General features: G+C 36.4%; 1 protein-coding gene across 1 annotated transcript; it reads right to left on the bottom strand.

Moving 5' to 3' along the window:
• Positions 1-13,228: 13,228 nt before the first annotated feature.
• NPY2R (neuropeptide Y receptor Y2) lies at positions 13,229-14,383 on the bottom strand. The gene has a single exon (XM_007176707.3). It carries the CDS (start codon positions 14,381-14,383, stop codon positions 13,229-13,231), a length of 1,155 nt encoding a protein of 384 aa, XP_007176769.2.
• Between the last annotated feature and the right edge of the window lie 1,897 nt (positions 14,384-16,280).

Below are 16,280 nucleotides of genomic sequence, written 5' to 3'. Positions count from 1 at the left end.
TTCATGTAATGTCTGAAAAATTTATATTAAAATATTTCCATACATATTTCCATACAAATACAAATATAAGATTTTTAGAGATTTCATGTAATGTCTGAAACATTTATATTAACATATTTCCATACAAATAGCCCAATGAAACTTTAGTATTAGTTGTTTTGTTTGTTTTTTTATACTGCAGGTTCTTATTAGGCATCACTTTTATACACATCAGTGTATACATTTCAATCCCAATTGCCCAATTCAGCACACCACCATCCCCACCTCACCGCAGTTTTCCCCCCTTGGTGTCCATATGTCCATTCTCTACATCTGTGTCTCAACTTCTGCCCTGCAAACCGGCTCATCTGTACCATTTTTCTAGGTTCCGCATACATACATTAATATACGATATTTGTTTTTCTCTTTCTGACTTACTTCACTCTGTATGACAGTCTCTAGATCCATCCACGTCTCAACAAATGACTCAATTTCGTTCCTTTTTATGGCTGAGTAATATTCCATTGTATATATGTACCACAACTTCTTTATCCATTCGTCTGTTGATGGGCATTTAGGTTGCTTCCGTGTCCTGGCTATTGTAAATAGAGCTGCAATGAACATTTTGGTACATGACTCTTTTTGACCTATGGTTTTCTCAGGGTATATGCCCAGTAGTGGGATTGCTGGGTCGTATGGTAGTTCTATTTGTAGTTTTTTAAGGAACCTCCATACTGTTCTCCATAGTGGCTGTATCAATTTACATTCCCACCAACAGTGCAAGAGGTTTCCCTTTTCTCCACACCCTCTCCAGCATTTGTTGTTTGTAGATTTTCTGATAATGCCCATTCTAACAGGAGTGAGGTGATACCTCATTGTAGTTTTGATTTGCATTTCTCTAATAATTAGTGATGTTGAGCATCTTTTCATGTACTTCGTGGCTGTCTGTATGTCTTCTTTGGAGAAATGTCTATTTAGGTCTTCTGCCCATTTTTGGATTGGGGTGTTTGTTTCTTTAATATTGAGCTGAATGAGCTGTTTATATATTTTGGAGATTAATCCTTTGTCCATTGATTAATTTGCAAATATTTTCTCCCATTCTGAGGGTTGTCTTTTCGTCTTGTTTATGGTTTCCTTTGCTGTGCAAAAGCTTTGAAGTTTCATTAGGTCCCACTTGTTTATTTTTGTTTTTATTTCCATTACTCTAGGAGGTGGATCAAAAAAGATCTTGCTGTGGTTTATGTCAAAGAGTGTTCTTCCTATGTTTTCCTCTAAGAGTTTTATAGTGTCCAGTCTTATATTTAGGTCTCTAATCCATTTTGAGTTTATTTTTGTGTATGGTGTTAGGGAGTATTCTAATTTCATTCTTTTACATGTAGCTGTTCAGTTTTCTCAGCACCACTTATTGGAGAGACTGTCTTTTCTCCATTGTATATTTTTGCCTCCTTTGTCATAGGTTAGTTGACCATAGGTACGTGGGTTAATCTCTGGGCTTTCTATCTTGTTCCATTGATCTATGTTTCTGTTTTTGTGCCAGTACCATATTGTCTTGATTACTGTAGCTTTGTAGTATAGTCTGAAGTCAGGGAGTCTGATTCCTCCAGCTCCACTTTTTTGCCTCAAGACTGCTTTGGCTATTCGGGGTCTTTTGTGTTTCCATACAAATTTTAAGATGATTTGTTCTAGCTCCGTAAAAAATGCCATTGGTAATTTGATAGGGGTTGCATTGAATCTGTAGATTGCTTTGGGTAGTATACTCATTTTCACAATGTTGATTCTTCCAATCCAAGAACATGGTATATCTCTCCATCTGTTGGTATCATCTTTAATTTCTTTCATCAGTGTCTTATAGTTTTCTGCATACAGGTCTTTTGTCTCCCTAGGTTGGTTTATTCCTAGGAATTTTATTCTTTTTGTTGCAATGGTAAATGGGAGTGTTTCCATAATTTCTCTTTCAGATTTTTCATCATTAGTGTATAGGAATGCAAGAGATTTATGTGCATTAATTTTGTATCCTGCAACTTTACCATATTCATTAATTAGCTCTAGCAGTTTTCTGGTGGCAGTTTTAGGATTCTCTATGTATAGTATCATGTGATCCGCAAACAGTGACAGTTTTACTTCTTCTTTTCCAATTTGTATTCCTTTTATTTCTTTTTCTTCTCTGATTGCCGTGGGTAGGACTTCCAGAACTATGTTGAATAATAGTGGTGAGAGTGGACATCCTTGTCTTGTTCCTGATCTTAGAGGAAATGCTTTCAGTTTTTCACCATTGAGAATGATGTTTGCTGTGGGCTTGTCATATATGGCCTTTATTATGTTGAGGTACGTTCCCTCTATGCCCACTTTCTGGAGAGTTTTTATCAGAAATGGGTGTTGAATTTTGTCAAAAGCTTTTTCTGCATCTATTGAGATGATCATATGGTTTTTATTCTTCAATTTGTTAATATGGTGTGTCACATTGATTGATTTGCATATATTGAAGAATCCTTGCATCCCTGGGATAAATCCCACTTGATCCTTTTAATGTGTTGTTGGATTCTGTTTGCTAGTATTTTTTTGAGGATTTTTGCATCTATATTCATCAGTGATATTGGTCTGTAATTTTCTTTTTTTGTAGTATCTTTGTCTGGTTTTGGTATCAGGGTGATGGTGGCCTCATAGAATGAGTTTGGGAGTGTCCCTTCCTCTGCAATTTTTTGGAAGAGTTTGAGAAGGATGGGTGTTAGCTCTTCTCTAAATGTTTGATAGAATTCACCTGTGAAGCCATCTGGTCCTGGACTTTAGTTTGTTGGAAGATTTTTAATCACAGTTTCAATTTCATTACTTGTGATTGGTCTGTTCATATTTTCTGTTTCTTCCTGGTTCAGTCTTGGAAGGTTATACCTTTATAAGAATTTGTCCATTTCTTCCAGGTTGTCCATTTTATTGGCATAAAGTTGCTTGTAGTAGTCTCTTAGGATGCTTTGTATTTCTGCGGTGTCTGTTGTAACTTCTCCTTTTTCATTTCTGATTTTATTGATTTGAGTCCTCTCCCTCTTTTTCTTGATGAGTCTGGCTAATGGCTTATCAATTTTGTTTATCTTCTCAAAGAACCAACTTTTAGTTTTATTGATCTTTGCTATTGTTTTCTTTGTTTCTATTTCATTTATTTCTGCTCTGATCTTTATGATTTCTTTCCTTCTGCTAACTTTGGGTTTTGTTTGTTCTTCTTTTTCTAGTTCCTTTAAGTGTAAGGTTAGGCTGTTTATTTGAGATTTTTCTTGTTTCTTGAGGTAGGCTTGTATAGCTATAAACTTCCCTCTTAGAACTGATTTTGCTGCATCCCATAGGTTTTGGATAGTCATGTGTTCATTGTCATTTGTTTCTAGGCATTTTTTGATTTCCTCTTTAATTTCTTCAGTGATCTCTTGGTTATTTAGTAACGTATTGCTTAGCCTCCATGTGTTCGTGTTTTTTACATTTTTTCCCTGTAATTCATTCCTAATCTCATAGCGTTGTGGTCAGAAAAGATGTTTGATATTATTTCAATTTTCTTAAATTTACTGAGGCTGGATTTGTGACCCAAGATGTGATCTATCCTGGAGAATGTTCCATGTGCACTTGAGAAGAAAGTGTAATCTGCTGTTTTTGGATGGAATGTCCTATAAATATCAATTAAGTCTACCTGGTTTGTTGTGTCACTTAAAGCTTCTGTTTCCTTATTTATTTTCATTTTGGATGATCTGTCCATTGGTGTAAGTGAGGTGATAAAATCCCCCACTACTATTGTGTTACTGTCGATTTCCTCTTTTATAGCTGTTAGCAGTTGCCTTATGTATTGAGGTGCTCCTATGTTCGGTACATATATATTTATAATTGTTATATCTTCTTCTTGGATTGATCCCTTGATCATTATGTAGTGTCCTTCCTTTTCTCTTGTAACATTCTTTATTTTAAGGTCTATTTTATCTGATATGAGTGCTGCTACTCCAGCTTTCTTTTGATTTCCATTTGCATGGAATACCTTTTTTCATCCCCTTGCTTTCAGTCTGAATGTGTCCCTAGGTCAGAAGTGGGTCTCTTGTAGACAGCATATATATGGGTCTTCTTTTTGTATCCATTCAGCAAACCTGTGTCTTTTGGTTGGAGCATTTAATCCATTCACGTTTAAGGTAATTATCGATATGTATATTCCTATGACCATTTTCTTAATTGTTTTGGGTTTGTTTTTGTAGGTCCTTTTCTTCTCTTGTGTTTCCCACTTAGAGAAGTTCCTTTAGCATTTGTTGTAGAGTTGGTTTGGTGGTGCTGAATTCTCTTAGCTTTTGCTTGTCTGTAAAGCTTTTGATTTCTCCATCGAATCTGAATGAGATCCTTGCTGGGTAAAATAATCTTGGTTGTAGGTTCTTCCCTTTCATCACTTTAAGTATATCCTGCCACTCCCTTCTGGCTTGTAGAGTTTCTGCTGAGAAATCAGCTGTTAACCTTATGGGAGTTCCCTTGTATGTTATTTGTCATTTTCCCCTTGCTGCCTTCAATAATTTTTCTTTGTCTTTGATTTTTTCCAATTTGATTACTATGTGTCTCGGCATGTTTCTCCTTGGGTTTATCCTGTATGGGACTCTCTGTGCTTTCTGGACTTGGGTGGCTATTTCCTTTCCCATGTTAGGCAAGTTTTCAACTATAATCTCTTCAAAAATTTTCTTGGGTCCTTTCTCTCTCTTCTCATTTTGGGACCCCTATAATGCAAATGTTGTTGCATTTAATGTTGTCCCAGAGCTCTCTTAGGCTGTCTTCATTTCTTTTCATTCTTTTTTCTTTATCCTGTTCCACAGCAGTGAATTCCACTATTGTGTCTTCCAGGTCACTTATCCATTCTTCTGCCTCAGTTATTCTGTTATTGATTCCTTCTAGTGTAGTTTTCATTTCAGTTATTGTATTGTTCATCTCTGTTTGTTTGTTCTTTAATTCTTCTAAGTGTTTGTTAAACGTTTCTTGCATCTTCTCAATCTTTCCCTCCATTCTTTTTCCAAGGTCCTGGATCATCTTCACTATCATTATTCTGAATTCTTTTTCTGGAAGGTTGCCTATCTCCACTTCATTTAGTTGTTTGTCTGGGGTTTTATCTTGTTCCTTCATCTGGTACATAGCCCTCTGCCTTTTCATCTTGTCTATCTTTCTGTGGATGTGGTTTTTGTTCCACAGGCTGCAGGATTGTAGTTCTTCTTCCTTCTCATTAAAGTCTTTTTAATGATTGGTGCCAGAAGAATTAGATAAAGATATGAAAAATAAATAAATCCAAACACAAACATTAATTGAGATGAATCATGGATGTGAAAGGTAAAACTGTAAATCTTCTGGGAAAACAGAATATCTTTCTGGCCTTGGGGCAAGCAAATATTTCTCAGAGAGGACACAAAAAATACTAATGTTAAAAGAAAAAATGATCAATTGAATTTGATCAAAATTAAAAACTTTTATCACTTCCTGGGAAAAATCATTTGTGATACATGTATTTGGGAGAATATATCAAGTTTATATTCAGTATATATCCAGAATTTATAAGGATCCACAATTCAATAAAAAACAAAAGAAATACAATTTTAAAAAATGTACAGTAGACATGAATAAAGAATAGACTTTTCCAAAGCAGATATATGAATGATGAATAGGCATGATCAACATCATTAATCATCAGATAAATGCAAATCCAAAGCACTATGGGATTTCCACTACAATGGAAAATATTTAAACATCTGACAACACCAAATGTTGCAAAAGTATGGAACAACTGGATCTCTCATATTTTTTTAAGTGGGAGTGTAACTCCCATTTGAAAAATGCTTTGGCAGTTTCTTATATAAAGGTCACTATATATCTATTCCATGACCTAGTAATTCAGCTGCTTGTATTTTCCTCAGGGACATAAAAATATATGTTCATGAGAAGACTTAGGAAGGAAAATTTATAGCAGATTTAGTCATAACAGCCAAAACCCTGAAATAACCCAAATGTTTATCAAGAGGAGAATGGATAAATAAATTGTAGTGTACTCACAAAATTGAACATGACCCAGTAATAAAGTAAAAATGAATGAATGTACAACAAATGGTTGAATCTCCAAATCATTATATTATGTAAAATAAGCCAGATATAAACAATACATAGTCTATGTTTCCATTTGTATGAAGTTGAAGAATAGACAAAATTAATCTATGGCTTGCTATTGGAATAGGGTGGAGGTGATTGGAAATGAACATGAAGGATCTTTATGAAGTGATGAGAATCATCTATATCTTGATTGAGGTAAGTGGTTATATATGTGTATACACTTGTCAAAATGCATGGAATTATGTACCTAAATCTGTGCCTTTAACTGTACATTTTACTTTAATTAAAATATAAAATGGTAAGGGGTTGACTGAGTGCTGGGGCTGGCTGGGAGTTCAGCAGTGCTGCAGAAATTCAGTGAATCTTCCACTGAATTGGTACCCATTTGATCTACACAATGAAGGCAAACAGGAAACTATCGGGGGTCTTCTGCTCCTTTTCTTTAGAATGTTTTGTCTGCTCTTTCCCCTCCATGTCTCCCTCTCTCCACAGAGAGCACTCTCTCTCATACACCTCATTCCGAATGTGAAAAGCAGGAAGTAATTATCACAAGAATTTACTATTTTAAGGTTCAGTAAACTTATGTAATTATGTGTTGAATGAATGAACTCCCAGCTATTAAAAAAAAACTGATAATTAATTACAAATGTTTTCTTCTAGAGAGTTATGAGAGCTTGCAGATTATTTTAACTAAAAGGAGTGAGTGTTGCTGTCATGAGTATATGCAGTTTACATAAGGAGATGCTTATCTAAGATTTTCCACCTTTGTCCAGGACCCTTCACTTAGCATTGTTATCCACAGTGGTGCAGCTATTACTTTGCTCCTGCCTCCCTGTCTTCTCACAGTTTCTGCTTCCTGGTTTGGTCCAGGCCCTGTCCAGATGCTGACGCTTAGTTCCATGACCCTTTTAAGACTGCTCCCTTGAAATTGGCTGTTGCTCCGGACTCTCCAGCTTTAAGCATTGCCTGATGCAGATTCACCCACTGGTCTTCCCGGCATTATGGAGTATATTACATGCTCCTTGGAATCCTGCTCACCTCACTTGTCCTTCCAGCCAATCTCTGTCAGTAGAAAACAGAACTGGGGAGGAGGACAACAGGAGAAAACTCATGAGAGGGACTTACGCTTGGGAATAACAGAAGATATTGTAAAGAATGCTGTTAATTTGTTGAACACCATGAGTTTTCTGCAAGGACAACATAACTCTGTTGCACAGTCATACCTGTAAAAATGTGCTGGTGGGCAAAGTGTAATCAGTAAGAGATGGTGAATAATCTATCAGTACAAGTGATTAGCACTAATAGCAAAACTGCTCAAAGTATATGCTCAACTATGTTTTTGCATAGCACCACATCACAATATCAAAAGTTCCAAAATTCCATTAGTATACTTTAAATTATATCCACTAAAAGAAAAAAAAAGCTGTTGGGACCTGTATTTTAATGAATGCTCATAACTATAATCATCTGTTTCATTTTGTCTTGGAATGTAATGACAGTTATAAGTAATTCTCATGAGGTCTTCCTAGGTAAGGAATGCCTCCATCTAATTTTAGACTTTTAAGCTAAACATAAGAAAGTAAATGTAAAATCCTTATAATGGAGACAAACCAGGTTTGTGTATCTCCTGTGGAGCTTTAGAGGTCATAAGCTATTAAGTGTACTGTGAGGCTTTTTGTGCCTTTGACAAAAGCTGTTTATATGGAGTTGTCCTTGTAGTAGTAAGTAGGAAGATTTTACTTCCAGTAAATTATTTTTCCTGGAACAAAAAGGCAGAAAAAATCCTTCAGTGTCAAACCTCTCTTATTATTACTTCAGTGAATATAAAATTACATTATCTCTGTTCCCCTAGACCCTGTTGTTACATCCCTCAATATGGTCAAGTCTGATGGGATCCAGATATAATTGTAGGTCTATTTTGACTGATGGTATTTGGTTCCAACTTAATATACACAATGCACTCTGCAGTCCTGACTCTAAATACATCCATTGAATCCACTTTTCTCTCCCCTTCAATTGCATTCTCAAAACAAGACTCTGATTTTCTTCTATCAGAGAACAGGAATAATTGCACAACAGATCTATGTGTACTTAGAGGCTGATTGTAGCTTATTCTATCCTAATAGATGACATTTTAAAATGTGTTGGTGTTCAAAATGATAAGCACCAGTCTGATATGTATCATCTTCGATTATCAACTGGTTGGTAACTCTCACCAAGGAGCTTTTATGCAGAACAGCTTATACCCAAATTATTTTTGTTCACATTCCAAAATGCATTCCCCCACTCTCTTCACCCTGTATCACCCACAGGCCACTGGTAAATACTTTCACAGGGCCCTGGTGGGAATCGTGTGTCATATGGAAAAAGGTTAATAACCACTGTTACACAGTTGGACGGTTTATACACAGGCAATATACAATATTGAATGATAATGTACATCAAGGTGATTTTGTTTGTAATTAAATGTGTGTATTTGTGCATATACACATATCTGTACTTTTTTTTTTTACAATGTATGTTACTTTCCTATGAGAAAGGCAAAAAACAAATTTAAAATCTTCAATTGCTTTTTATTTCTTTTGAAGATAATGCAGCACGTTTAAATTTTAATGTGACAACTCACACCTGTAGCATATGTTGTGTTTTGCAAGTAATTTGTTAAAGTGTTTAAACTTGGCAATGATTTGTTTATAAAGGAGAGTAAATTCAGGATTAGTCATTCCTGTTTACTTCCATTCACTTACACATTAACAAACTGAAAAGAAAGAGTTGGAGTTACAGATAACATGTGAATGTCATAACTCACAGTATTTCCTATAAACTCTTCCATACCCAGGAAAACTTATAAAGTCTATGGACATCTGACCAGTGTACCAAGGCAGAAAAAGGTCAATGGTCTAACAGACAGGTGTCTTTTATAAATCTTCACAAATCAACCCTTAGTAACCCTTTGTTAAATAAAATTCCTACCTTTGTTTAATGTCATAAGACATAATCATGAAAATGTTTGTATTCTCCACTATTTTTGTGTTTCTTTAGTCTTTGTTTTCTTAAGGAAAAGTAAACTCTTTATCTTTTGTTGCCTTATAATTTAATATTTCATCTCGTGAACTTGAAAATTTTAAAATTATTTTCTCCCTGAAACATCATTTCCTTTGCTCATCCTAGGAAGCTAACTCAGAATGTATATCCTTGTGTGGTTTTTAGATTGTTGTTTTTAAAGTCTTGGTATAAATCTTTCTTCCTCCTTTCCAAAATGGTCTTTACTGGTACTTTACTCCTTAGTCCACCTGTACTAATAGGCCAGTTTTAAAGAGTATCTTTAACACATTGGCCTGGATAAGAGAAAAAAGAAAAAAAGGCATAGTTAACTTGCATCACTGCAACTCTGAAGAACCCAGAGGTACAGAGAAGGAGAGAATGTGGTTGCAACTAGAAATTGGCACCATTTGAGCAGTTCTCAAGATTGCCAGATTGTTGGACAGCAATTAAGCACCATATTCTCCATTCAAAGCTCTCGCCTGTATTGTAGGGTCTGGAAACCTAAGAACTACATTTCCCCAAATCCCTGCCAGCAAGGCTTGATTTGTATTTCACAAGTGAGAGATACTCACATGAATTTTGGAAAGCAGAAGAGAAACAAAAGACATTACTGAGTCTATGGGAGGGATGGGCAGGAGAGTGGCTTTAGCAGGAGGCAATAACATTTTCACAGATAAATTTATGCTTATTCCTGTGTATTGTCCACATTGCTGCTGTAGGTATTCATTGTGGTTTCCTGCAATTTTGCACTTCCTTGTTTCCTCAATGTCAGTGGAGGCTTTTCCTAACTTTCACTTTTCCAGTTCCTCCAATGGTTTTGCAAGATTTTAATTTCCTGTATTAAATGACTTTTTGCTGGAAATACCTGTGATCACTTCTCCTTAGCTATCTGAATCATGACTAATAGACTTCACTGGCTGCTACATGCTTCCCTTGTACAAGGTTCTAGATAATTCTGAGTGAGCCATAAGTGGAATCTATTTATAGAGCTCCTTCAACTCTGCCAATGTCTATCCTTAACGGCCTTCAAAAAAATAAAACCAATCTAATCTTGAACAAATATACATCTTTACTGGATTCCAGCATAGCTAAAACCTTACTTTTCTACAAGTTGTACAATAAAGCTGGTTTCCTATCATGTAGCTTATCATTTACATCCTTATGGATGTATCTTCAAATCTGCTTTAATATTTACTTGACTCATCAATTCAATTTCCTTGATGGATATTTACTGAGCGCTTACTTGGTGCCAGGAACTGCAAGTACCACAATGATTAAAACAGTCGTGGTCCCCTGCCTTCATATGCTCCATATGTAACAAAGATTGGAAAAAGAGAGAATCTGCAAGGGGTAGAACATATAGGTACAAAGAGGTACTATACATCCTTCTAAGTCATAGAAAGATTTTGGCATAAGAATGATGAGGAGAAAAGTGATTTGATAAAATTTGAGTTTTGTGAAAAATCACTTGGCTAGTGGGCAAAGTTGGATTGGATAGGAAAATGATGAGATATAGAAAGAACAATAAGAAGTTGCTACATTAAACCAGATGAGAGATATAAGGGTCTAGGGAGATAATCACAGCCTGAACTATGGTGGGGAGCACAGGGATGGAGAAAAGTGAATTGATTCAAGAAACATCTAGGAATTAGCACAAAATGTGAGAATTAATTGGACATGTGTGATAAAGAGACAGAAGAGACAGGAGTGACTCCAAAGTGCTTACACTTTTGGGAACTGGGTGGATAGCAGTGTCATGACTGGGACAGGTAATACAGGAAAACAAAGTGGAGGTGGGGTGGGGTGTGGATCAAAATGGCAGGTTCTGACTTAGACACACTGGGTTTGATCTGCTGGTGAGAAACTATGTGGGCACGTCAAGTGGGCTGATAGAGGTTTGACGTCCAGAAGAAAGGTCAGGTCTGAAAATAGAGGTATATTCAGGCATTGTCAGAATATGGATTATACCTGCAGCCACAGGAATGAGTCCATTGACTCAAGTTCATGTACAGACTGGAGAGAGCACTAGACTAACTGTGCAGGAGCCACCATGATTTCCCTTTCTTTAGTTGTGTCAAAGGCTATCTCATCTTGGACAGGAACTCTGACATAAATTAACACACATTTCTCTAATTTCCCAAATTCTTTTTATTTCAACAGACAAAATCACTACATAAAAGACATTTTATTAATGAGTTAACATAATTAATTAGATTACAAATATTAATTGGATTCTAATAATTTACTATGACAACATGTGACACAGTAGCATGCACATTTCCTACAGTGTAAGAATTCTCCAAGAGGAAAAAAAAAATCTTTGAGCACAATTATCTATTAGCATCTTAAGCAAAGTAACTGCTATTTAAGAGACAAAAAGCTTCTTCTGGGACAGTTATGCCAGGTCCAAGAGAAAAATGAATTATTCAATTATATGTTACAGATATACATTATTTGTCAACTTCTTATTCAGTCTTACACTTAATCTAACTTCCATTGTTTTCATTCTTTTTCAGTATTCCAAAAGTGCAGTCTACTTGAAGACCAGTCTTTTATTTCTAGCATGAAAATAATTCAGTAAGAGCCATAATATGAATTTCAAATGTATCCATAAAATAAGTTGCTCCTGTTCACAAAGTTAATGTTTATAACCAAATGCAACAGTCATGCTGAATTTACTTAAAATTTAAGGAATCTATTCACAAATTCAGTCATACTTATAAAAAATATGATTACAATGAAACTTCATTAAGAGCATTCAAAGAAGTACAGCTGTTTTAATATCTCAATTATTTTTCATGAATGTAATAGGTTTTTAAGCATCTTTGGTTGGATAATACTGAAATAAAAATTGTACTCACAAAATCATTAAAAGAAAAGTATTACAGCATCTATGTTCCACTATTTATCAGTAAAATTTTATTATGTATATATTCAGAAGTTATCCAAAAATATAGCTAATTATTTTGAAAGGAGGATAACTTATGTTGAAACTGGTCCAAACTGAACATTTTTAAAGTGGAATGAATGTAATGTTTTTAATAGTTCTTACCAGGTGGGTTCCATTTTGATGAAATTACATTGTTTTATGAATCACGAATGGGTCCTTGGAAGATGAATTTCAAAAGTAAATAATAATAACACTGCAGTAAACACATTAGAGTATGTAACTGTGCAAAAACTGCTTACAAATAACTGCAAACTGTTACAAAATGCCACAAAACTATTTCCTAATCTGATTTAATTTTTAGTGAAGACAAACTCAGCTCCAACATAGGAATAATATGTGTTCAAAAAGTTATAACAATTAGCAATGATTAAAAGTATTGTGTGGCATGCTTATTTGTTATCCAAATAGTAACTATACAAAGCAGGGACAAGTTGAAATGAGAAGTTAAATGATGGTTTACATTTCTCTGAGAATTTCAGCCTTTGATTCTAAGTTGAAGAAACTTTTCGTTAAATGTGCATTTGGTTTTAAAAAACAATTGGCTAACTGGGTGGTAAAGATTTCCCCCATCATTTGCCAAAACACTAATTACATAGAAAATTTCAGTTTATTTCCTTGAAGTCATTCAAATAGTTGGTAACATTTACCTGCAGTGTTCTCTGATGGTTTTAGTCCATAGGAAGAATAACAAAAAGGCAAAATACAATAGAGAAGAGTCTGTGGCTTTCTAAGGAATTGGTGTTGGCAGCATTTTTATCAGATGAGGGGGGAGCAGTGAATTATATGTCATCCTCATTCTATGCACTAATGTGATTTTAAAGTCAACTTTTTTACCCACCACCTCTTAGCAATGCTGATAACACCAACTCCTTGTTCACGTTTCCTTCACTCTGGGAAACAGTCAAAACCATTTCTCTCTGCTTTTATTCATAATCCAACCTACAATCTAAGCAACTGTAAGCAAACTGTTTTGTTGCCTTGTCTTTGAATTTGAGTGTTTTTACTAGACTCTGCCAACCAGTTTTCCATGAATTACACTGCAGATGCTTCCATTCAGATGCTTCCTTAAAATGGGAAATGAGGATGCACCTGCACACCCCACTCAACCAGGTTTACAGTTCTGGTCAGAATTCATCCATATATTTTCACATGGCAGTTGCCTTAGACGTTGGTAGCCTCTGTGAAAGAATCATTGGGCCCATTGTTCTCTGTGGTTTCCAGGTTCTTTTTAGCCTTGAATGTCACAGATACCTCCGAGTGAATGGCGTCTAACCTCTGCTCACAGCGGAAGGCTGAGAGGAAAGCCTTTCTGTAGTTGCTGTTCATCCAGCCATAGAGAAGGGGGTTGGCAAAGGTGGAGCACATGGCAATGATATGGAACACAGTGAAGATGAGTTTGTACTCCTTCAGGTCCAAGACTTGGTTGTCAATGTCGACAGCAAGTTGGAAGGCATGGAGCGGCAACCAGCTGACTGCAAATACCACCACCACACACACCAGCATTTTGGTGGTTTTTTGCCTCCGCTGATGGTAGTGGTCATTAGCAGCTCCAGGGGTGACATGGTTCTTAAGTTTACTCCAGATACGAGTATAGGAAGAAGAGATGATGCCCAGAGGCAAAACATACAGAATTAATAAGGAGGAAAGACTATAGACAGTGCCATAGATGCTCTTCTCCTCACCAGGCCACTTCTCAGTACAGGCCACAATCTCAAAGTCAGGAATAATCTCAATCAGTGAATACTCCCGGAAGATGGCCAGGGGGCTTGCTAGAAGGGCACTGATTCCCCAAGCCAAGCCAATAATCAAGAAGCTGATTCGCTTTGAAATCTTGCTCTCCAGGTGGTAGACAATGCAACGATGCCGGTCCAGGGCAATTACTATCAAGGTGATGGTGGACACTTGTACCGCCAGGCCCTGGGCATAGGGCACCAAGTGGCATAGGACAGGACCCATTTTCCATTCCCCCATTAAGGTGTAAGTAAGTGTAAATGGCAAGCACAGGGTGTTCACCAGAAGATCCGCCACAGCAAGATTGGCAATAAAAAAGTTGGTTACTGTACGCATGCTCTTGAATTTGATGACCACATGGATCACCAAGGAATTGCCAATCACCCCAAGCAAGATGATGGAGCAATAGGCCAATATAAGGACGATCTGTACCTCAATCAGCTTGGTGCTGTCTATAAGCTCCGGCTCAGAGTTAGGGGCCAGTTCCCCTCTAGGAGTGGTGTGCCCTGGACCGAACTGCTCCACTTGCATTTCTTCCACTGTCTGGTTCTCATCAGCCTCTGCACCTAATAGGCCCATTTTCATCAACTAGCACAAGAATCTACAATTTAAAAAATGAACAAATATGGAACGAGGAAAACTCAAGGGTGCAAGGAATATCACAAATGGATTGGTTTCATTTTGGTTGGGGCTCAAAGTACCTGTCCTCTGATCCCTAAAGTTGCACATAGTAGAACATTTCAATAAAGTAGACCCTTTAATAAGTCTATTCACAAATATGGATGAATTAAATCAGATCCTTGAAATGTATATTATGAAGGCAAAATGTAATGTCTATAGTATAGACACAATTCCTATGTGAATGTGACCAAATTGATTCAATCCAGTTTAAGTGAGATGGATATTACAAACATTATCAATTAATTTTATAACTGCTATAAATTCATCAAATTAATTTTAAGGTAGATAAAGTTTGCTTCAATATCTTGACTGCTTTAAATTTATAAATATAGCAACTAATTGCACAGAAAAGAGACAAATATTAAAATCCTTTGCCTGGTGCTTGGACTTTAGGAGTATAAAATATTTAAGATAAACAGCAGATTCTGTTTCATAGCCATTTTTTCTAATGTAGGGATTAGCATTAAAAATAGGTAGCCTGTGTAAAACAACAGCTTTTTTGATGATCTGAAATAAACTTCCTACCTGACATACAGCAGAATCCTACATAGGAACTGTATGAAAATATGTCCAGTCTGAATTTCATCTCTCTCTAATCCCTGAATACAAAAGTTTTAACACTTTTCTTCTCTAGTCACCCACCTCAACCCTCAGAATCCTTCTGTGTGCCCTACTTAAGTCAATACTATCCTCATTAATTAAGCCACGTAAAGTTAAAAAGCAGGTAACTATGCAGGCTTTTTCATCTCCTTTAGCCCACATGTTTAAGAGAACCCTCAGACTACTCTTAAATATCTCTCCCAATGGTCCTCTTATTTCTACCACATTAATTTTGTCCTTCTTGATTTCTTACTGTAATAACTCTAATAGTTGTCTAACTTATCTCCCTTTTCCCTATCCTTTCTTCCTTCCTTCGTTTCTTTCCTCATTCATTCATTCATTCATTCACTTAACTAATATAATTAAGCATCTACTAAATGCCAGAGGTGGCTCCACTCTCATGATGCTTATACTTACTCAAACATGCATTCAGCAAGTATTTAAAACCCACTGTCAGGAATTAGGATTTGTGCTGGGGGAAAAGACAATAGGATAGTGCCCTTACTCTAAAGCTCTTACATTTACTTAATAGAGCATACTCTGACATTAAAATGTTTTTTCTGAAATTCAAATGTGATCATTTCATTTCCCCAACATCTCCAAATTGCTTCAAATAATACTAATCAGTTTCTAATACAAAGTTACCTTCTCAAGTCTATAGAAACATCCCGAGCCCAACATCATAATGGTAGTACTTTTTGAATACACTCATAATGAAAAAAGGCTGCCACCATTAATTCAGAACCTCTTTGAAATGAATTTGTTTTTTATTAACCATAATCACATCTACCTACATTGGTAGGTGAGTCATATTTATTCATGCCACAGACAGTGTCTGGCTGAGCCTGTTTGCTCAGCTCCATTCTTCCCCTGACGCTGGAGGGCTGACTCTTGCAGACCATATTTCCAGGTGCCCAGGACATTGGGATGCTGGCTGCGCTTGGCCAACAGGAGGCACTGGCAGGTAACTAGGAGGCAGGAGGAAGGAATCCAGAAGCCACTGTACTCTTCTCCCTCCCTCTCTCCTCTTACCAGTGCCTCAGCCATCCCTCTATGGCTGGCTCCCACGGGAATGGTCTGCAGTGATTTTGTTTCCAGTGGCGGCACATGGTCCCTGGATTCAGTCACACCGCTTTTTCCCTGTGTCCCTCTATCTGGAGGTAGTAATGATTCTTTGCTCTTGCTAATTCCTGTGTGGCCT

The sequence above is a fragment of the Balaenoptera acutorostrata genome, chromosome 5, assembly GCF_949987535.1.
Source record: "Balaenoptera acutorostrata chromosome 5, mBalAcu1.1, whole genome shotgun sequence".
Lineage (NCBI taxonomy): Eukaryota > Metazoa > Chordata > Mammalia > Artiodactyla > Balaenopteridae > Balaenoptera > Balaenoptera acutorostrata.
This window is presented reverse-complemented; position numbering and strand designations above follow the sequence as displayed.

Coding starts and splice junctions, on each gene's coding strand:
- NPY2R (XM_007176707.3), bottom strand. CDS start 14,383: ATGAAAATGGGCCTATTAGGTGCAGAGGCTGATGAGAACCAGACAGTG.